The 22,500-nt window shown below is 39.6% G+C and overlaps 1 protein-coding gene and 13 non-coding genes across 14 annotated transcripts in view; 2 read left to right on the top strand and 12 right to left on the bottom strand.

The window, feature by feature from the left end:
• Positions 1 to 32, top strand: part of LOC130213858 (5S ribosomal RNA) — a 119-nt gene extending 87 nt beyond the window's left edge. Inside the window, exon 1 of the ribosomal RNA XR_008835513.1 lies at positions 1 to 32. This exon is cut by the window's left edge and continues 87 nt beyond it. This is a non-coding gene — a ribosomal RNA (5S ribosomal RNA).
• A 5,906-nt stretch (positions 33 to 5,938) lies between these two features.
• On the bottom strand, positions 5,939 to 6,012 carry trnai-aau (transfer RNA isoleucine (anticodon AAU)). The gene has a single exon. It is a non-coding gene; the product is annotated as a tRNA-Ile (tRNA).
• A 109-nt stretch (positions 6,013 to 6,121) lies between these two features.
• On the bottom strand, positions 6,122 to 6,193 carry trnaq-cug (transfer RNA glutamine (anticodon CUG)). Its single transcript has one exon. It is a non-coding gene; the product is annotated as a tRNA-Gln (tRNA).
• Positions 6,194 to 6,956: 763 nt separating this feature from the next.
• trnaf-gaa (transfer RNA phenylalanine (anticodon GAA)) lies at positions 6,957 to 7,029 on the bottom strand. Its single transcript has one exon. It is a non-coding gene; the product is annotated as a tRNA-Phe (tRNA).
• Positions 7,030 to 7,117: 88 nt separating this feature from the next.
• Positions 7,118 to 7,191, bottom strand: trnai-aau (transfer RNA isoleucine (anticodon AAU)). The gene has a single exon. It is a non-coding gene; the product is annotated as a tRNA-Ile (tRNA).
• A 1,276-nt stretch (positions 7,192 to 8,467) lies between these two features.
• Positions 8,468 to 8,540, bottom strand: trnaf-gaa (transfer RNA phenylalanine (anticodon GAA)). The gene has a single exon. It is a non-coding gene; the product is annotated as a tRNA-Phe (tRNA).
• Positions 8,541 to 8,628: 88 nt separating this feature from the next.
• Positions 8,629 to 8,702, bottom strand: trnai-aau (transfer RNA isoleucine (anticodon AAU)). Its single transcript has one exon. It is a non-coding gene; the product is annotated as a tRNA-Ile (tRNA).
• Positions 8,703 to 8,811: 109 nt separating this feature from the next.
• Positions 8,812 to 8,883, bottom strand: trnaq-cug (transfer RNA glutamine (anticodon CUG)). The gene has a single exon. It is a non-coding gene; the product is annotated as a tRNA-Gln (tRNA).
• A 1,421-nt stretch (positions 8,884 to 10,304) lies between these two features.
• Positions 10,305 to 10,377, bottom strand: trnaf-gaa (transfer RNA phenylalanine (anticodon GAA)). The gene has a single exon. It is a non-coding gene; the product is annotated as a tRNA-Phe (tRNA).
• Positions 10,378 to 10,465: 88 nt separating this feature from the next.
• trnai-aau (transfer RNA isoleucine (anticodon AAU)) lies at positions 10,466 to 10,539 on the bottom strand. Its single transcript has one exon. It is a non-coding gene; the product is annotated as a tRNA-Ile (tRNA).
• Positions 10,540 to 10,650: 111 nt separating this feature from the next.
• trnaq-cug (transfer RNA glutamine (anticodon CUG)) lies at positions 10,651 to 10,722 on the bottom strand. The gene has a single exon. It is a non-coding gene; the product is annotated as a tRNA-Gln (tRNA).
• Positions 10,723 to 11,646: 924 nt separating this feature from the next.
• Positions 11,647 to 11,720, bottom strand: trnai-aau (transfer RNA isoleucine (anticodon AAU)). Its single transcript has one exon. It is a non-coding gene; the product is annotated as a tRNA-Ile (tRNA).
• Positions 11,721 to 11,829: 109 nt separating this feature from the next.
• trnaq-cug (transfer RNA glutamine (anticodon CUG)) lies at positions 11,830 to 11,901 on the bottom strand. Its single transcript has one exon. It is a non-coding gene; the product is annotated as a tRNA-Gln (tRNA).
• A 1,299-nt stretch (positions 11,902 to 13,200) lies between these two features.
• Positions 13,201 to 22,500, top strand: part of LOC130247436 (1-phosphatidylinositol 4,5-bisphosphate phosphodiesterase beta-1) — a 41,201-nt gene continuing 31,901 nt past the window's right edge. The window contains exons 1-2 of the mRNA XM_056480657.1: positions 13,201 to 13,779; positions 20,251 to 20,319. Coding sequence (XP_056336632.1) covers positions 13,201 to 13,779; positions 20,251 to 20,319 — 648 coding nt within the window. The remainder of the gene's footprint in view (positions 13,780 to 20,250; positions 20,320 to 22,500) is intronic.

Below are 22,500 nucleotides of genomic sequence, written 5' to 3'. Positions count from 1 at the left end.
AGACTGCCTGGGAGTACCAGGTGCTGTAAGCTTTTTGAATTCCTTCATTTGGCAAAAAAAATAATAAATAAATAAAAAATAAAAAAAAGAGGTAAACTATTGAGGGGCCAAGGGCATTTTTTCTGTCGGTGCTGTGTCAAGGCAAGCTGAGCGGCACTCGGCTCCTGGTGCTGCGCCTATTTTTAAATAGCCAACTCTTGACGGCTGCTCTCGCTTACGGCCATACCCCCCTGTGCATGTGTGATAGTGGTACATTCCAGGAAGTGTTTGGCTGCAGTTAGTGAGAGAGGCTCACCACATTTTCTTCTGTTTAGTTTTATTTTTGACTAAAGTACATTTTTGTTAAACTTTTTTTGTGTTTGTTTAGTTTATCCTCCCAGCAGCGTGAGCTGTTCGGGAGGAGTGTTTTTTATTCCTATTTTTTTTGCAATGGACGGATCTACGGTGACAGACCTGGCAATGGCGGACGGATTTGAGAAGGCAAATGACAATGGACTGGACAGACGACAACGAGAAACAAACCGATCGGAGAAGGAAGCAAGGAAAAGGATTTATCTAAAAGAAGCAACTGTAACAGTGGATATGGGACAAACAACAGAGGTGAGAGCAATGGATTTAATTAAAGCAGTCACAGAGAGGATTGGGGATGGAAAGATTTTGGCTGTAAGACCAAAACAAAACAAGGAATATGAAGTAACACTTGAAAGAGAGGAAGATGCTGATGTATTAACAGATGGATTGACTATTAAAGGGATAAACTGTACAGTAAAGAGGCTACAAAATCGAGATTATGTTGTCTCCTTCATGCATCTGCCTGTCTATGTTGCTGATATAGATATTTTAGAGAAATTGGATAATTGGGGAGTTTGTCCCTTTTCAAAAATTAAAAGAAGGTTTTATCCGGGCACAGATATTGAAGATGGGACGAGGTTTGTTAAAACCAGATTCCCCAAGGAAGTGGCATCCCTCCCGTACAGCACAAGAATAGAGACAGCAGAAGGACCACAATACTTTAGGGTGATGCACAGCCATCAGGTGAAAACTTGCAGGCTGTGCATGAGCCCAGATCATGTGGTGAAAGACTGTCCAGATTTTAAGTGTTTTAAGTGCGAGGAAAGGGGGCATTTCGCAAGGGATTGCGATGCGGTGAAGTGCCCGGATTGTAATAAGGTTTTAAATAAATGTGAATGTTGGATGGGGGAAGAGGAGGAGGAGGAAGAGCAGCGGATAGACAGACAGATGTATGAAGGAGACAATATACAGTCAGAGGACAAAACAACAACACAAGACAGAAGAACAGAATCTAAAAGTGAAAAACTACAAGAGAATGAGGACAATGGAAAGGACAGAGTCACTGAACAGGAAGGGACAACATGGACACAAATGGACATGACAGACAGTTTTCAAAAGGCATTGGACACAGTGGAGACAAAAGACCAAAGTAATGAGGAGCAAGACGAGTTAGAGGAACATTTACAAAAGGAGGGAAACAAAGAGACACAGGTGAAATCATCAAAAAGAAGAAGATCGATAAAGATAAAACCAAATTTAGAGACTGCAAGGAAAAAACTGCTAAAAGATGAAGAAATTGAAATTGAGTTGCTAAAGGGCTTGGAAGAGATGGACTGAGATGATGGTTTTTATGAATGTTTTTATCTTATTTATGGTTTTAGGAATTGTGTCTTTTAATGCAAGAGGGCTTTTAGACATCAGAAAATTTGAAAAAGTGAAAGAAATGTGTAAACGAGAAGATGTGATTTTATTACAAGAGACAAACTGGAAGGAAGAATACATGAAGGAAATAAGAAAAAGGTGGAGTGGGGAGATTTTATACAATAATGGGGATGGGAGGCTGGGGAGAGGAGTTGCAATTTTAATAAAAGAAAACAGTGGGGTTTTATGTAAAACAATCTATAATGACAAAGAGGGGAAATGTATGATATGTGAAATGGAGTATGAGAAGAAAAAAGTAATTATGGTGAACGTTCATGCCCCAACAGAGGAGAACAGAAAGAAAGAGTATTTTAATGTACTAAGAGTTTATTTAAAGAAATATGAAAGAGTTATTATCATGGGGGATTTTAACACTGTTTTTAGTAAATTAGAAATGGCTGAGGGAATGGTTTTTAAAACGGATAAGGGGAGAAAAGAACTGAAAATATTGATGGAGGAGATGAATTTAATTGATGTGTGGAGAGAAAGGAATGAACAGACAAAAGAGTACTCAAGAAGACAGTTAGTGGGGAATTTTTTTTGTCAAACAAGAATTGATTTTATTATATGCACAAGGAATGTTGAAGAGTTCATAAGCAAGATCAAATATGAGGAAACAAGTCTGAGTGACCATAAGCCAATTTTTATGAATCTAGACTGGAGTAATGTGAAACGAGGGCCAGGGGTATGGGTTTTAAACACAGCGGTTTTAAAGAATGAAGACTATGTTTTAAGTATAAAGGAAACTATTCAAAAGGAAAAAGGGAATGAAATTTATAATGAGGACAAAAGAATGTGGAGGGAGAATGTGAAACATTTAGTTAAAAAGTTTACTATAAAATACTGTAGACAGTTACAAAATTGTAAAAAATATAAGGAAAAGGAGCTGAAAGAAAAACTAGAAAACGAATTGAAAAATGAGAATGGAAAAGATATACAAAAGATAAAAGAACTGGAAGGAAGACTGAAAGAAATGGAGGAGGAGAAATTTGAAGGTGCAAGGTTAAGAAGCAAAGCTAAATTTACAGTGGAGGGGGAAAAGTGCACTAAATTTTTCTTTGATCTAGAGAAGACAAGAGGGAAGGCAGAAATGATTAAAGAAATAAGGAGCAGAAATGGGAACATAGTAGAACAAAATGAGGAGATTTTGGAAGAAATAAGATCATATTATGAGAAATTGTTTTGCACAGAGGGAGTAAAAGAAAAAGAAAAAAGGGAATTACTAAAGCTAATCAAATCAAGAGTAGAAGAAGAGGAAAAAAGAGAATGTGACAAGGAGGTAAAAGAAGAAGAAATAAAAAGAGCAATTAGTGAATTGAACAAAAAGAAAAGTCCAGGAATTGATGGGTTGGGAAGTGAATTTTATATTGTTTTTAAAGATATTTTATCTAGTATTTTAAAGGAAGTATATGATGAGATTTTTGAGAATGGTGGGGTAAATAAAAGAATGGGGATGGGCTTAATGAAGGTGATATTCAAAGGAAAGGGGGATAAAGTAGATTTAAAAAATTATAGACCTATAACAATGCTCAACACTGATTTTAAGATTTTAGCAAAAGTTTTAGCTAACAGACTAAAGGAAGTGATGCCAAGCATAATCAAAACAAACCAAGCATATAGTATAAAAGGACGAGACATTGCTGACACATCTATGAGTATTAAAGACACAATAAGATATATAAATGATCAGAAGAAAGATGGTTTTTTAATTAGTCTGGACTTCGAGAAAGCTTTTGATAGAGTGGAGCATGACTTTTTATTTGGAGTGCTAAAGAGTTTTGGTTTTGGGGAAAATTTTATAAAGTGGGTTCAGATTTTATATAGAGGAGCTATAACCAGGATAAAATGCAATGGTTTTTTAACGGACTGTTTTAAAATAACAAGATCAATCAGACAGGGTTGCCCGTTATCTGCACTTTTATATGCTTTAGTTGCAGAACCACTGGGATTAGCTGTGAAGCACGAGGAACGAATAAAAGTAATAGAGGTAGAGGGGGGAGTGAATAAAATATTTCAATATGCTGACGATATTACATTAATACTACAAGATCTGGCAGGTGTAAAGCAAGCAATGGAAACGGTGCAACAGTTTTGCAAGGGTTCAGGAGCTAAAATAAACGAAGATAAAACAGTATATTTGCGATTTGGAGGAACTGAGGCTTTATCTGGACATTTTACATTCAAGGAAATGGATGAAATTAAAATTTTAGGCATTGTAGTTGGGAGGGATGAAAAGAAAGCAGAAGTAACTATGTGGGAGGAAATGTTAGGAGGGATTGAAAGAAGGCTGAGGTTTTGGAAGTTAATGTCCTTAACTTTGAAGGGGAGGGTTTTAATTTTGAATGTTTTAATGGTTTCTAAATTATGGAATATTTATATGTGTCATCAATGCCACTGTGGATGGAAAAAAGGCTGAAAAAATGTTTTTTAGATTTTTATGGGAAGGAAAGCCTACAAGAATAGCTTACGCAACCTTGATTGGAGAAGTGGGCAAAGGGGGACTAGGTTTAATAGACGTGGAGCAAAGAAAAAACAGCTTAAGAGTGAGAGGGTCTACCAGACTTTTATAAAGAATTGATTGGAGCATGGGGGAAATTTTTAACTTGTGTACAGTTTAATATACAAGGACGCGAGAACATTTTAAATCAGCCTTTATTCTTAAACAGTGACATTCTTAATCAAGAGAAAGTGGTGTTTTTTAGGAAATGGTGGGAGGTGGGAATAACAAGAGTAAGGGATATTTTATATGAATTTAAGGAAGGATTCTTACCGGTGCAGTATGTTATTGATGTGATGGATGAAGCGAAGGAGGATTTTAATAGACAAGACTTAATAAAGGAATACGACATAATTAAAAATGCCATACCTGCAGAATGGTTAACAAGAATAGAAAATATGGAAGAAAATAAACCAAGTAAAGATGTGAGTGTAAGATTTGGAGAGAAATGGTGGGATTTTAAAGATTGTACAGTGAAAATGATTTATGGGTTTTTTAGAGATGGGGTTTTTAAGAAACCTGGTGCAAATCAGTACTGGATACGGCTGTATAAAGATGTAAATGAAGACAACATATGGGATAATATAAATGACAAATTTGTACAATCAAAACTGGAGAATTTAGAATATATTATCAGGAGTGAAGCAGAAACAAACACATTGTTGTGAAGCTATGATGTAAAATGGACCTTTTTAATGTTTTGTCTTAAGTGTAATCTGTATAAATAAGTGAATTGTATGAATTTTGAACAGTATAATAAAAGAAAAAAAAATGTGACCACCTGGGAGAAAGATAGCGTTTTGGTCAAATGGAAGCAGGTGGACTTGAGGGTGAAGCAGCTGGACTTGAGGGTCCTAGAAAACCCATAGTAACTATTATTCTCTGGCCTTCAAGGGAATAGAATGCTATTTTAGCTTTTTTGTGCGGTGCTGGCAAAAAAAAAAAACAGGTCCCATCTAGATTTGAATTTAGATCGCTGGATGCAGAGTGCTATCCATTACATTATGGAACCTCAAGATGGTGTAGAGCTGCTGCCCGAGATGAAGATGATGAATTAAAAAACTGGCCTTGCAGGAAAGTAGCAGAAGGTCCATCCAAGGCAAGGCCAATGTGCATTGATTTCTGAGTAACTCGTCATTCGGCATGCAGGGCTCCTCACACATTTACTGGAGCATTACTAGGTAGGGCCTTCAAAAGAAAAGCACGCCATTCTAGGCAATTTGACGACTAAATGGCAGGCAGGGCAAAGAAGCCACCACAGAACAGATGTGATCTTATTTTTTCTTTTTCGACCACGTCTAAAATGTTCAATTTTGATTGTGAAAAGGGGAATTAGCTTAAATGGTAGAACGGTCGCTTAGCATGCATGAGAGAGGTATCTGGATCGATGCCCGCATTATCCACTTCTGGCCATAGGAATCATCACCAGAAGCGATGTGACCACCTGGGAGAAAGATAGCGTTTTGGTCAAATGGAAGCAGGTGGACTTAAGGGTGAAGCGGCTAGGCTTTTTGGGTGACTTTCATTCAACTGACCCTGTGCCCAAAACAGAACATCAACATTGCTTTGCCGAAACCCCGGATCAAACCAGGGACCTTTAGATCTTCAGTCTAACGCTCTCCCAACTGAGCTATTTTGGCTGCCATGACACAGCTTTCCTGCAGCAGGGATGTCTGTGAGACCAAGCTGAGCCCTTAAGTGCATCTGAGGCATAAGAGAGTAAAAATTTGGCCAGTACGGGTATCAAACCCGCGACCTTGGCGTTATTAGCACCACGCTCTAACCAACTGAGCTAACCGGCCGTTTTCTTACTAGTGTGCTGGAAAACCCAGAGTTAGTGTCATTCTTTGGCCTTCAAGGGAACAGATTGCTATTTTAACTTTTTTTGTGCGGTGCTGGCAAAATAAAAACAAGTCCCACTGAGATTTGAACTCGGATCACTGGATTCAGAGTCCAGAGTGCTAACCATTACACCATGGAACCTTTAGATGATATAGAGCTGCTGGCCGACATGAAGATGATGAATTAAAAAAATGGCCTTGCAGGAAAGTAGCAGAAGGTCCATCCAAGGCAAGGCCAATGTGCATTGATTTCTGAGTAACTCGTCATTCGGCATGCAGGGCTCCTCACACATTTACTGGAGCAGGACTAGGTAGGGCCTTCAAAAGAAAAGCACGCCATTCTAGGCAATTTGACGACTAAATGGCAGGCAGGGCAAAGAAGCCACCACAGAACAGATGTGATCTTATTTTTCTTTTCCGACCACGTCTAAAATGTTCAACTTTGATTGTGAAAAGGGGATTTAGCTTAAATGGTAGACCGGTCGCTTCGCATGCGAGAAGTAGCGGGATCGATGCCCGCGTTCTCCACTTGTGTTTTCATGCCTTTCACAGTGGCTTTTATTGCAAAGCTGGTTGCACCTGGAGGGTTTAGAGCGAATTTCCTTACGTTAGCTTTGCCGGTTCTGTGTAGTACTAATCATTGCAATCCTTCAGAAGCCCTATCCAGTCACAGTTTTCTTTTATTCGATGGCGCATCCGCAGTGGGAAATCAAAGCACTAAATATATAGCAGAGTGCTGTCGATTAGGCCATAGGAATCATCACCAGAAGCGATGTGACCACCTGGGAGAAAGATAGCGTTTTGGTCAAATGGAAGCAGGTGGACTTAAGGGTGAAGCGGCTAGGCTTTTTGGGTGACTTTCATTCAACTGACCCTGTGCCCAAAAAAGAACAACAACATTGCTTTGCCGAAACCTGGGATCGAACCAGGGACCTTTAGATCTTCAGTCTAACGCTCTCCCAACTGAGCTATTTCAGCTGCCAAGACACAGCTTTCCTGCAGCAGGGATGTCTGTGAGACCAAGCTGAGCCCTTAAGTGCATCTGAGGCATAAGAGAGTAAATATTTGGCCAGTACGGGTATCGATCTCGCGACCTTGGCGTTATTAGCACCACGCTCTAACCAACTGAGCTAACTGGCCGTTTTCTTACCAGTGTGCTGGAAAACCCAGAGTTACTGTCATTCTTTGGCCTTCAAGGGAACAGGATGCTGTTTTAACTTTTTTTGTGCGGTGCTGGCAAAATAAAAACAGGTCCCACCGAGATTTGAACTCGGATCACTGGATTCAGAGTCCAGAGTGCTAACCATTACACCATTAAATGGTAGACCGGTTGCTTAGCATGCGAGAAATAGCGGGATCAATGCCCGCATTTTCCACTTGTGTTTTCATGCCTTTCACAGTGGCTTTTATTGCAAAGCTGGTTGCACCTGGAGGGTTTAGAGCGAATTTCCTTACGTCAGCTTTGCCGGTTCTGTGTAGTACTAATCATTGCAATCCTTCAGAAGCCCTATCAAGTCACAGTTTTCTTTTATTCGATGGCGCGTCCGCAGTGGGAAATCAAAGCACTAAATATATAGCAGAGTGCTGTCGATTAGCCCATAGGAATCATCACCAGAAGCGATGTGACCACCTGGGAGAAAGATAGCGTTTTGGTCAAATGGAAGCAGGTGGACTTGAGGGTGCAGCAGCTGGACTTGAGGGTCCTAGAAAACCCATAGTAACTGTTATTCTCTGGCCTTCAAGGGAATAGAATGCTATTTTAGCTTTTTGTGCGGTGCTGGCAAAAAAAAAAAAACAGGTCCCATCTAGATTTGAATTTAGATCGCTGGATGCAGAAAGCTATCCATTACATTATGGAACCTCAAGATGGTGTAGAGCTGCTGCCCGAGATGAAGATGATGAATTAAAAAACTGGCCTTGCAGGAAAGTAGCAGAAGGTCCATCCAAGGCAAGGCCAATGTGCATTGATTTCTAAGTAACTCGTCATTCGGCATGCAGGGCTCCTCACACATTTACTGGAGCATTACTAGGTAGGGCCTTCAAAAGAAAAGCACGCCATTCTAGGCAATTTGACGACTAAATGGCAGGCAGGGCAAAAAAGCCACTACAAAACAGATGTGATCTTATTTTTCTTTTTCGACCACGTCTAAAATGTTCAATTTTGATTGTGAAAAGGGGAATTAGCTTAAATGGTAGAACGGTCGCTTAGCATGCATGAGAGAGGTATCTGGATCGATGCCCGCATTATCCACTTCTGGCCATAGGAATCATCACCAGAAGCGATGTGACCACCTGGGAGAAAGATAGCGTTTTGGTCAAATGGAAGCAGGTGGACTTAAGGGTGAAGCGGCTAGGCTTTTTGGGTGACTTTCATTCAACTGACCCCTGTGCCCAAAACAGAACAACAACATTGCTTTGCCGAAACCCGGGATTGAACCAGGGACCTTTAGATCTTCAGTCTAACGCTCTCCCAACTGAGCTATTTCGGCTGCCATGACACAGCTTTCCTGCAGCAGGGATGTCTGTGAGACCAAGCTGAGCCCTTAAGTGCATCTGAGGCATAAGAGAGTAAAAATATGGCTTGTACGGGTATCGAACCCGCGACCTTGGCGTTATTAGCACCACGCTCTAACCAACAGAGCTAACCGGCCGTTTTCTTACTAGTTTGCTGGAAAACCCAGAGTTATTGTCATTCTTTGGCCTTCAAGGGAACAGGATGCTATTTTAACTTTTTTTGTGCGGTGCTGGCAAAATAAAAACAGGTCCCACCGAGATTTGAACTCGGATCACTGGATTCAGAGTCCAGAGTGCTAACTATTACACCATGGAACCTTTAGATGACATATAGCTGCTGGCCGACATGAAGATGATGAACTAAAAAAATGGCCTTGCAGGAAAGTAGCAGAAGGTCCATCCAAGGCAAGGCCAATGTGCATTGATTTCTGAGTAACTCGTCATTCGGCATGCAGGGCTCCTCACACATTTACTGGAGCAGGACTAGGTAGGGCCTTCAAAAGAAAAGCACGCCATTCTAGGCAATTTGACGACTAAATGGCAGGCAGGGCAAAGAAGCCACCACAGAACAGATGTGATCTTATTTTTTCTTTTCGACCACGTCTAAAATGTTCAATTTTGATTGTGAAAAGGGGAATTAGCTTAAATGGTAGACCGGTCGCTTAGCATGCGAGAAGTAGCGGGATCGATGCCCGCATTCTCCACTTGTGTTTTCATGCCTTTCACAGTGGCTTTTATTGCAAAGCTGGTTGCACCTGGAGGGTTTAGAGCGAATTTCCTTACGTCAGCTTTGCCGGTTCTGTGTAGTACTAATCATTGCAATCCTTCAGAAGCCCTATCAAGTCACAGTTTTCTTTTATTCGATGGCGCGTCCGCAGTGGGAAATCAAAGCACTAAATATATAGCAGAGTGCTGTCGATTAGCCCATAGGAATCATCACCAGAAGCGATGTGACCACCTGGGAGAAAGATAGCGTTTTGGTCAAATGGAAGCAGGTGGACTTGAGGGTGAAGCAGCTGGACTTGAGGGTCCTAGAAAACCCATAGTAACTGTTATTCTCTGGCCTTCAAGGGAATAGAATGCTATTTTAGCTTTTTTGTGCGGTGCTGGCAAAAAAAAAAAACAGGTCCCATCTAGATTTGAATTTAGATCGCTGGATGCAGAGTGCTATCCATTACATTATGGAACCTCAAGATGGTGTAGAGCTGCTGCCCGAGATGAAGATGATGAATTAAAAAACTGGCCTTGCAGGAAAGTAGCAGAAGGTCCATCCAAGGCAAGGCCAATGTGCATTGATTTCTAAGTAACTCGTCATTCGGCATGCAGGGCTCCTCACACATTTACTGGAGCATTACTAGGTAGGGCCTTCAAAAGAAAAGCACGCCATTCTAGGCAATTTGACGACTAAATGGCAGGCAGGGCAAAGAAGCCACTACAAAACAGATGTGATCTTATTTTTTCTTTTTCGACCACGTCTAAAATGTTCAATTTTGATTGTGAAAAGGGGAGTTAGCTTAAATGGTAGAACGGTCGCTTAGCATGCATGAGAGAGGTATCTGGATCGATGCCCGCATTATCCACTTCTGGCCATAGGAATCATCACCAGAAGCGATGTGACCACCTGGGAGAAAGATAGCGTTTTGGTCAAATGGAAGCAGGTGGACTTAAGGGTGAAGCGGCTAGGCTTTTTGGGTGACTTTCATTCAACTGACCCTGTGCCCAAAACAGAACAACAACATTGCCGAAACCCGGGATCGAACCAGGGACCTTTAGATCTTCAGTCTAACGCTCTCCCAACTGAGCTATTTCGGCTGCCATGACACAGCTTTCCTGCAGCAGGGATGTCTGTGAGACCAAGCTGAGCCCTTAAGTGCATCTGAGGCATAAGAGAGTAAAAATTTGGCCAGTAAGGGTATCGAACCCGCGACCTTGGCGTTATTAGCACCACGCTCTAACCAACCGAGCTAACCGGCCATTTTCTTACCAGTTTGCTGGAAAACCCAGAGTTACTGTCATTCTTTGGCCTTCAAGGGAACAGGATGCTATTTTAACTTTTTTTTTGTGCGGTGCTGGCAAAATAAAAACAGGTCCCACTGAGATTTGAACTCGGATCACTGGATTCAGAGTCCAGAGTGCTAACCATTACACCATGGAACCTTTGGATGACATAGAGCTGCTGGCCGACATGAAGATGATGAATTAAAAAAATGGCCTTGCAGGAAAGTAGCAGAAGGTCCATCCAAGGCAAGGCCAATGTGCATTGATTTCTGAGTAACTCGTCATTCGGCATGCAGGGCTCCTCACACATTTACTGGAGCAGGACTAGGTAGGGCCTTCAAAAGAAAAGCACGCCATTCTAGGCAATTTGACGACTAATGGCAGGCAGGGCAAAGAAGCCACCACAGAACAGATGTGATCTTATTTTTTCTTTTTCGACCACGTCTAAAATGTTCAACTTTGATTGTGTAAAGGGTATTTAGCTTAAATGGTAGACCGGTCGCTTAGCATGCGAGAAGTAGCGGGATCGATGCCCGCATTCTCCACTTGTGTTTTCATGCCTTTCACAGTGGCTTTTATTGCAAAGCTGGTTGCACCTGGAGGGTTTAGAGCGAATTTCCTTACGTCAGCTTTGCCGGTTCTGTGTAGTACTAATCATTGCAATCCTTCAGAAGCCCTATCAAGTCACAGTTTTCTTTTATTCGATGGCGCGTCCGCAGTGGGAAATCAAAGCACTAAATATATAGCAGAGTGCTGTCGATTAGCCCATAGGAATCATCACCAGAAGCGATTGTGACCACCTGGGAGAAAGATAGCGTTTTGGTCAAATGGAAGCAGGTGGACTTGAGGGTGAAGCGGCTAGGCTTTTTGGGTGACTTTCATTCAACTGACCCTGTGCCCAAAAAAGAACAACAACATTGCTTTGGCGAAACCGGGATTGAACCAGGGACCTTTAGATCTTCAGTCTAACGCTCTCCCAACTGAGCTATTTTTGCTGCCATGACACAGATTTCCTGCAGCAGGGATGTATGTGAGACCAAGCTGAGCCCTTAAGTGCATCTGAGGCATAAGAGAGTAAAAATTTGGCCAGTACGGGTATCGAACTCGCGACCTTGGCGTTATTAGCACCACGCTCTAACCAACTGAGCTAACCGGTCGTTTTCTTACCAGTTTGCTGGAAAACCCAGAGTTAGTGTCATTCTTTGGCCTTCAAGGGAACAGGATGCTATTTTAACTTTTTTTGTGCGGTGCTGGCAAAATAAAAACAGGTCCCACCGAGATTTGAACTCGGATCACTGGATTCAGAGTCCAGAGTGCTAACTATTACACCATGGAACCTTTAGATGACGAAGAGCTGCTGGCCGACATGAAGATGATGAATTAAAAAACTGGCCTTGCAGGAAAGTAGCAGAAGGTCCATCCAAGGCAAGGCCAATGTGCATTGATTTCTGAGTAACTCGTCATTCGGCATGCAGGGCTCCTCACACATTTACTGGAGCAGGACTAGGTAGGGCCTTCAAAAGAAAGCACGCCATTCTAGGCAATTTGACGACTAAATGGCAGGCAGGGCAAAGAAGCCACCACAGAACAGATGTGATCTTATTTTTCTTTTTCGACCACGTCTAAAATGTTCAATTTTGATTGTTGAAAAGGGGAATTAGCTTAAATGGTAGACCGGTCGCTTTAGCATGCGAGAAGTAGCGGGATCGATGCCCGCATTCTCCATTTGTGTTTTCATGCCTTTCACAGTGGCTTTTATTGCAAAGCTGGTTGCACCTGGAGGGTTTAGAGCGAATTTCCTTACGTCAGCTTTGTGTAGTAATGAAGTAATGAAGACATTTTAAAAGAAATAAAAACATACTATGAGGAGGTATTTAAAACACAAGGAGTTGATGAATTACAAATGGAAAAATTATTAAAACAGATAAAACAAAAATAGATGAAGAGGATAAAAGAGAATGTGACCAAGAAATAAGAGAAAAAGAAATAAGAAAAGCAATAGAAAGCTTGAACAAAAGGAAACGTCCAGGAATAGATGGGTTAAATAGTGAATTTTACGTATGTTTATTAAAGAAATTTTAATACCAATTTTAACTGAAATTTTTAAAGAAATACTGCAAAAAGAAGAATTAAATGAAAGAATGGGAATGGGATTAATGAAATTAATACACAAAAAAGGAGAAAAGGACATTGTTAAAAATTACAGACCGGACTTCCGGTTTTCGTCTCATTGAGAATGGTCGCATAACTTCATAGCTCCGCCAATTTGCACAAAATTTGCTGCCCCATAGCTAAATAATAACAACTTTTAAATACTAACAGAGTTATGGATGGGGTAGCTATGGAACGAAGGGGAAGACAAAGAAGAAACACGACAAAAGACGACGAAAACAACCCAAATGTACCTCAGCAAACTAGCACGAGCGGCGACGCTAATGCTAACACTACACATGAGGGAGAGCAAATTAGCCTGGCAAAGATTCTCAACGAAATTAAGGACTTTCGACAAGATAGCCACAAACACCTTCAAGACATAAAGAAGAATTAAACAAGTCCAATAAAAGAATCAAAGAGGCTGAAAACAGAATTGTCGAAGCGGAGACCCGAATTCAAAACACGGAGGAAGTGTTAGAAGAGATGCTACGGCTAACTGAACAGCTGGAAACCAGACTAAATGACCAAGAAGGGCGAGCCAGACGATCTAACATAAGGATTTACGGGGTACCAGAAAAAGCTGAGGAAAACTTTTCAGATATGATTCCCTTCCTGGAGGACTTATTGAAATCCACCCTAGTTCTGACTGATGCTACTCCGGCGGACCTCCAAATTGAACGGGCTCATAGAGCGCTAGCGCCTATTCCATTACCCACCGCCAAACCCCGCTCGATCATCGTCAAGTTTCTTAACTACAGAACAAAAGAACTGGTCATCAAAACTGCTTGGGCGAAGAAGTCAATCGAATGGAAAGACAACAGAATTTTTTTCGACCATGATTACGCCCCTGATGTGTTGTGGAAACGGAGGGAATACCAAGAAACCAAAAGGATGCTGAAGGATCATGACATCAAATTCCAAATGCGTTTCCCAGCCAGGTTAAAGGTGTTCTATACTGAAGGCACAGTTCTCTACAACTCCGCGGAAGAGGCATCGACTGATATGGAGAAAAGAGGTTTCCCGATAACCACACACAGCTCGCCCAACTCACTGATTGAGCGCGTTCAGCGACTGACGTGGAGAAAATCCGGCAAAAAACATGGTACATCTACCCGTTCACTCCCCTCATATAAAGAAAAACTTCTTGCATTTAAGCGTCCACAATTAGTCGATTAAGTAATAAAAAATGGCCTTAATGAGGGCCAAAATCACTTGAAGGTACTCTTTAATCCCTTTTTAAGTTGGACGCTTTTATCGTCTTTTGTTAATTTTTTTGCTTTGTATTATATACTTTTCTTCCCGACTCGGAAAATACTTGATTTCTTTAAAGTGCAAATTGCTACGAATGGAAAAGACGAACTGTTACTGAGTCTAAATGACTTGCGCATGGGCCCTTGGTAGGAGGCAAGTACAAGAGGCTTCTCCCATGGAGCACATTTATCATCTCTGCTCATCTAAGGGTCGATATGCTGCGACCTCATATGTGGAAGTCGTGTTTCACCTTTCATTTACATTGACTTTCTTTCTGTTCAAAGTTCAATCTGTTCTTTGTTTTTCGTTGAGTTCATGTTCACAACCACTTCAAAAGGGGGCGTTACCTGATCACTGTTACACAAGCTTAATAACAAGGGATAAAAAATATCTGGAAATATGTGAATCAATCAGAAAATGCATAATTACATAAAGGTAGCATCATACAATGTTAATGGCTTACTTAGTCCAATAAAAAGAAGCAAGATTCTGACTAAACTTAAAAAAGAGAAAATTGAAATTGCTTTACTTCAAGAAACCCATCTTAATGTAACGGAGCACAACAAATTGAACCGAATGGGCTTCAAATACATTTTTTCATCCTCGTATGGATCTGGACATAGGAGAGGGGTTGCAGTCTTAATTTCTAACAAAATTACTTATGAACATCTTACTGAAGTAAGGGACAGAGAGGGAAGATATATAATGATTAAAGGCAGAGTAGAGGGCACCCTAGTCACTATTCTTAGTGTATACGCCCCTCCAGGTAGTAAATGCTCTTTTTTTAAGACCCTGATAGATTTAATAGCATCAGAATCACAGGGTATCCTTGTTTGTGGGGGAGATTTAAATGTTCTATTAGACCCTAAATTAGATTCCTCACATTGTACCACCCAACCAACAAACTCCTTAAGAAAACAAATTAATACAATGTTGAAAGAAATGGGTTTGATCGATGTATGGAGATACTTTCATCCAAGACAAAGAGATTATACATTTTACTCACATCCACATGCATCCTACTCAAGAATTGATTATTTCCTGGTATTTGAAAAAGACAAGTTTAGAATAAAAAATTGTAACATAGGACTAATTGACATATCAGACCATGCTTTAATATCACTCTACCTAAATTTGGAAAATAAACCAAAAAACACTCACTGGAGATTAAACTCTGGCATATTGAACAATATTGCTATTAGGGACAAAATTATAGTTGAAATAAAACATTATATTGAGCAGAATGATAACGGATTAGTTTCCCCAACTATTTTATGGGATGCGTGTAAAGCTGTTCTTAGGGGTAAGGTCATTGCTACTACATCTCAACTAAAGAGATGTAGGCTTGAAAAGCTTAACACACTTAACAAAAATTTAAATAGATTAGAGATGGAGAATAAGAAAAGCCCTAACAAAAATTTATACCAGGAAATTAAGAAAATTAAAACAGAGATAGACTACCTTTACACCCAGGAAATAGAGAAAAAACTTGTGTTTTTAAAACAAAAATATTATGAGACGGGTGGCAAAGCAATGAAGTTATTGGCTAGAAAGTTACGCAAGCAACAGGCCGATACAACAATACAGAAAATACAAGACCCTATATCAAAACAGCTATTTTATAAATCAGAAGATATTCAAAGAGTTTTTGAAAACTATTATAAAAATTTGTATACCCAAAAACAAAAGTAGATCATGGAAAAATCAACTCTTTTCTTGCTTCTCTAAATCTACCGTTAATTAGCAATGACTGGAATGCTGAACTATCCGCAGATATAACAGAGGAGGAAATAAATAAAGCGATATCAAAGCTTAAAACAAACAAATCACCTGGTCCAGACGGATTCTCCTCTGAATGGTACAAGATGTTTAGACAACAGCTTGTTCCCATTCTATTGCCGGCTTTTAATCCTGTTTTACATGGAGGAGAATTACCGCCCTCTTGGCGAGAAGCTACTATTTCGGCAATCCCAAAAGAAGGGAAAAATAAAGAAGAGTGTACATCTTACAGACCTATATCAGTACTAAATATAGACTATAAACTCTTTACCTCAGTCCTAGCTAAAAGACTTGAACTACTAATGCCGGAATTAATTAATTCTGATCAAACCGGATTTATTTGCGGCAGGCAAACACAGGACAATGTTAGACGAACTCTTCAAATCATCAGTCATATTCACGACTCTAAGGTGCCAGCTGTTCTTCTAAGTCTTGATGCAGAAAAAGCCTTTGATTCAGTCAATCGGTCTTTTCTTAAATGTATCCTCACGCGCTTTAATTTCCATGAAAAATTTATCAGGGTTATCCAAAACATATATTCTTGTCCTATTGCAAGAATCAAAATAAATGGTAATCTCTCAGAGACCATCACACTGGAGAGGGGCACGAGACAGGGGTGCCCCCTGTCCCCTTTGCTTTTTTGCGTTATTCATTGAACCCCTGGCACAGTGGATCAGGCAAAATACAAAGATAAAAGGTATTAACATTAAGGATGATGTACATAAAATAGCTTTATTTGCGGATGATATTCTAACTTATCTGAGGGACCCAAATGAATCATTGCCTGAATTGTGGAATACATTACATACGTTTGGTTCTATATCAGGATTTAATTTGAATATAAAAAAAACACAAGTATTAACCTTTAATTATAACCCTCCAAACGATATTAAAAATAAGTATCCTATAAAATGGGATTCTAAATGTATTAAATATTTAGGAATAAATATTCCCAGGGATATGACCAATTTGGAAATGCTTAATTATGGTCCCATTAATAAGACAATAAAATTAGACATTGCAAGATGGAATCTTCTACCATTTTTTAACATGAAATCTAGAATAGACTCAATCAAACAAAACATACTTCCAAGACTGCTTTACTTATTTCAGTCTTTACCTGTTCCCCTTGCGAAAAAACTATTTTCGGAATGGGATAGACTGATCTCTAGATTTATATGGCAGGGCAGGAAACCAAGGGTAAAATTTAAAATCCTGCAATTGGGTAAAGAAGAAGGAGGGGTTGCCCTTCCATGTTTGCAAAAATATTTCTGGGCAGCACAACTGAGATGGATATTCTTTTAGTGCAATCCAGAATACCATGCAAGATGGAAAGATATAGAGATTGGCTGGTATGATGAGTTCCCCGTTCAAGCAACCATTGTGGATCAAAAATTAATAAAACAAGATAATCAATGGATCAAGGTAACCTTAAAAATTTTGTCTGAGATCATCAAGGTTTATAATCTAACAGACTCGATGAAGGTTTTGAAATGGGTTGCATACGACTCAGACTTCAAACCAAATACTTTAGATATGCATTTTAAAATATGGACTAGGAAAGGGATAACAACTTATTCGTCAATTATGGATAGAGGATATTTATTAGATTTCAACTCGATAAAAGAGAAATTTAATTTAGACTCCAAGGACTTCTTTAGATATCTTCAGCTCCGACAACATTTCTATCAAAACATTAAAAAAGACACTGATGGGGATACCAATAAGAGTGCTCTGGTTAAATTATTCTCCTCGGCGTATATGGCTGAACCAATGTCAAAAACAATAACTAAATTATATAAATCACTGATGGACCTACAAGGGGATTCATCTCTGTACATTAAAGAAAGATGGGAGAAAGAAAGTGGCATTATCATTTCAAATGAGGATTGGCTAAATATATGTAAATTACAATGGGCTACTTCCCGTTCTTCATATTGGAGAGAATTTTGCTGGAGAAATATTATTCGATTTTTCCTTACTCCAAAACAGAAAATGTCATTTCATGGACACTCAAATTGTTGGAGGCATTGCGGCTCACAGGATGCTAATCATTTCCACATATTTTGGGGATGCCCTAACATTAGAAGTTTTTGGAAAGAAATACATAGTACTTTAGAATATATCTTAAATTTTTCAATTGATTTCAGCTTTGAGATACTCTACCTAGGTATGCTTTCAATGGATTCCTTAGATAGAAAAAGCAAATATATGTATAGAATTATCCTTGCTTCAAGTAAGAAAGCCATCACTAGATGCTGGTACAAACCTAGTCCACCACAAATACAAGATTTGATAGATATTTTGAAAAATATATTCATTATGGAAAAAATAACATACAATATACACAACCAAACAGATATTTTTGTCGACTTGTGGTTCAAATGGATTGAATACATTACTCCTATTCAACCAAATGTTTTTATTTTATAGAATTTTAAGACTTATTTTTACTGGTTATATTGCCCCTGTATATATATATATATATATATATGTATGTATGTGTGTATGTATTTGTGTATGTATGTATATATATATATATATATATATATATATATATATATATATATATATATGTATATGTGTATGTGTGTGTGTGTGTATATGTGTGTATATGTATGTACATGTATGTATGTATATATGTATATATATATATATTTTTTTTTCTCTGTAAATAGTTTTGATTAGAATAATAGAAAATAAGGCAGAGGGATATGTTCTGTTGCTGTCCTGAAGAAGTTTGTGTTTTCTCTTTGGTCCCTGATTGGGGAATTTAAATTGTAAAAAATGTAAAAGTGGCATATATCTATCGATGTTGTGAATTGTATCTCTCTACAATAAAAACTTAAATATTAAAAAAAACAGTGTGCAAATGATGATGACCAGTTGACCGGCTTGAGAAGACAATAGACAGCCGTGCTGTGAAACTGATGATTTGCATTACTTTGGAGACAGTCAGGGCTCAGGAAACCAAGACATTTTAAGGTCTGTCACACCCTATAAACAACTTTACAGTGATATATAGATAATATACATTTATATTTCCACATACTACACCGAGCAGTGGTTACACAGAAAAATGTTTTGACCTTTGATTTAAATAATAGAGATAAATAAATATAAATCTGTGTTTGCTGGATACTGGATAATCTCAAGTGTCTCCTTAATTCTCGACATGGACAGATCTGTCGGCTGTTTTACCGTCTTAAACCGTTGACCTCTACTACTGAATGTTGACATTTTTGGTAATATATATATACTAATTTTATAATTACTGTTATTTCTGAACCATAATGAAAGTGTTCCAGTCAAATCTGCACAGTAACGTGTGTTTCTGAAGATGTGTGTGAGCATGTAAAGACTAAAAGAGCATTATTGCCAGGTATGTTCACACATACCCATATCCATTGTTTTGGTGACAGAGCTTCTACAGTGCAGCAGGATTACAGAGACAGGACAAAAAACAGAGAATAAATATATAAAAAAAATAGAAGTAGTGAGTGCAAATATACAGATTGACAAGTGTATGTACATGTTTATTACTATATACAGCGTTATATGTGCAGCTGTTATGTGCAAATTGGCATGTAAAGTGTGTTGTTAAATAAGTGTATATGTGTATAAAAGTGTATAGCAGTAGTGATGTTGGTTCCACAATTATTATCATCAAGTGTTCATGAGATGGATTGCCTGAGGGAAGAAACTGTTTCTGTGTCGGGCTGTTCTGGTGCGCAGTGCTCTGTAGCGTCGACCAGAAGGTAAAAGTTCAGAGGCAGTGTGCTGGGTGTGAGGGGTCCAGAGTGATTTTGGCAGCCCTCCTGCTCGCTCTGGATAAGTACAGTTCTTGGGGAGTAGGAAGGGTTGTACCAGTGATTCGCTCAGCAGTCCGAACTATTCGACGTAGTCTTTGGCGTAGTTTAGAGAATAATCTGAGCAGCATCACAGCACACGCTCACTGCGGCGTCTGCAGACAGTCTCGTCAGTATAGAGAAAGCAACAACTGTTTTCCTCGGTGTTTCCGTCGGCTGGTGTCCTGCAGAGCGTCACGGGCACCTTTGCATTTCAGAGTTTATTTAAACATTCATCTTTCTCTCTTAAACAGAGACACGAGCTCAGGAAAGCTGGTTTAGAGCGCAGTCATCAGTCATACATAGCTCTCTAACCCTTATAGTGCGTGTCCCTGTAAATCTAGTGCCCTCAGCAGGGTTAGTGGCCTCGATTCAGGTTAACTTTTCAGTTTTCAGTATGTAAATGACCTGTGTTTCCATTGGCCCAGCGCTGGTTCTCACGCCGAAATGACCCTCCGCTGACCCCTGTGCCGTCACTGCTGTGGTTTTAGCATGCACCATGTCAAAGTCTTGTTTGAGGAGTGCAGGAAGCGGCCTGTTTTCCATCATCCGTCATGATCATGTGTTTATTTAGTTTTATTGCTGTAATTGTGCTGTGCAGCGAGTCTAAACACACTCTTGGAGAAACACTCATAAATCTGATCTGTGATTGCAGGAGACCGACCTGTTGGACATCTCGCTCATCAAGGACACCAGGAATGGGAGGTTTGCCAAGACGCCAAAGGTAAATGTGTGTGTTCAGAGCGGAGCGTGTGTTTGTACAGACGGATGATAATGAACAGACATCATGAGCTCCTCACTCCTGGCACGAAGGCTGTGTGATTATGAATGCAGAAGTGTCCAGAGAGGAGAATGCTGACAGAAAGCAAAGCAGCTCTTCACGTCCACAAACTTTGTGTGTGTGTGTGTGTGTGTGTGTGTGTGTGTGTGTGTGTCCAGCCTGATCTCACGAGAAAACGTAAGTATTTTACGTTTTGACAGTTTAGTGGCTAATTCGTACGAATTCGTACAAGTTCAGTCGTACGAAATTGTACGATTTTAAAAAGGAGGCGTGGCACCTAACCCCACCCCTAAACCCAACCATCATTGGAGGATGAGCAAATCGTACTAAATTGTACGAATTAGATCGTACAAATTAGTCACTAAATCAAAAAGTTACGAATTGCCGCGAGATTGTGTTGGTGTGTCAGTGATTAGAGGAAATATAGTATTTGTTGCTGTGTTTGTCTGTCAGGATAGGACAGTGTTTATACAGGTAGTGGAGTTGAGCGGAGGGCCGAGTGTGTGCTGTTCTCTAGTGTTCAGACTGGACGCAGATCATCAGTGGGTTACATTTAGTGTTTCCAGCGTGATGAAGAGTGTGCTGGGTGTGTTTACTGTGTGCGTCTATCCAGTGTGTGTTTATTCCAGTGTGTGTTTATTCTGTGTGTCTATCCAGTGTGTGTTTATTCCAGTGTGTGTTTATTCCAGTGTGTGTTTATTCCAGTGTGTGTTTATTCTGTGTGTCTATGCAGTGTGTGTTTATTCCAGTGTGTTTATTCCAGTGTTTGTTTATTCCAGTGTGTGTTTATTCTGTGTGTCTATGCAGTGTGTGTTTATTCTGTGTGTCTATCCAGTGTGTGTTTATTCCAGTGTGTTTATTCCAGTGTTTGTTTATTCCAGTGTGTGTTTATTCTGTGTGTCTATGCAGTGTGTGTTTATTCTGTGTGTCTATCCAGTGTGTGTTTATTCCAGTGTTTGTTTATTCCAGTGTGTGTTTATTCTGTGTGTCTATCCAGTGTGTGTTTATTCCAGTGTGTTTATTCCAGTGTTTGTTTATTCCAGTGTGTGTTTATTCTGTGTGTCTATGCAGTGTGTGTTTATTCCAGTGTTTGTTTATTCCAGTGTGTGTTTATTCTGTGTGTGTGTTTATTCTGTGTGTGTCTATTCCAGTGTGTGTTTATTATGTGTGTGTTTATTCCAGTGTTTGTTTATTCCAGTGTTTGTTTATTCCAGTGTGTGTTTATTCTGTGTGTCTATGCAGTGTGTGTTTATTCTGTGTGTCTATCCAGTGTGTGTTTATTCCAGTGTTTGTTTATTCCAGTGTGTGTTTATTCTGTGTGTGTCTATTCCAGTGTGTGTTTATTATGTGTGTGTTTATTCTGTGTGTCTATCCAGTGTGTGTTTATTCCAGTGTGTGTTTATTATGTGTGTGTCTATTCTGTGTGCGTCTATCCAGTGTGTGTTTATTCCAGTGTGTGTTTATTCTGTGTGTCTATCCAGTGTGTGTTTATTCTGTGTGTCTATCCAGTGTGTGTTTATTCTGTGTGTCTATCCAGTGTGTGTTTATTCCAGTGTGTGTTTATTCCAGTGTGTGTTTATTCCAGTGTGTGTGTTTATTCCAGTGTGTATTTATTCCAGTGTGTGTTTATTCCAGTGCGTGTTTATTCCAGTGTGTGTGTTTATTCCAGTGTGTGTTTATTCTGTGTGTGTTTATTCTGTGTGTGTTTATTCCAGTGTGTGTTTATTCCAGTGTGTGTCTATCCAGTGTGTGTTTATTCCAGTGTGTATGTTTATTCCAGTGTGTGTTTATTCTGTGTGTGTTTATTCCAGTGTGTGTTTATTCCAGTGTGTGTTTATTCCAGTGTGTGTTTATTCCAGTGTGTGTGTTTATTCCAGTGTGTGTTTATTCCTGTGTGTGTTTATTCCAGTGTGTGTTTATTCCAGTGTGTGTTTATTCCAGTGTGTGTTTATTCCAGTGTGTGTGTGTTTATTCCAGTGTGTGTTTATTTCAGTGTGTGCTTATCCAGTGTGTTTGTTCTATTGTGTCTGTGCAGTGTGTGTTTATTCCAGTGTGTGTTTATTCCAGTGTGTGTTTATTCCAGTGTGTGTTTATTCCAGTGTGTGTGTTTATTCCAGTGTGTGT

This window comes from Danio aesculapii, chromosome 20 (genome assembly GCF_903798145.1).
Source record: "Danio aesculapii chromosome 20, fDanAes4.1, whole genome shotgun sequence".
Classification (NCBI taxonomy): domain Eukaryota; kingdom Metazoa; phylum Chordata; class Actinopteri; order Cypriniformes; family Danionidae; genus Danio; species Danio aesculapii.
This window is presented reverse-complemented; position numbering and strand designations above follow the sequence as displayed.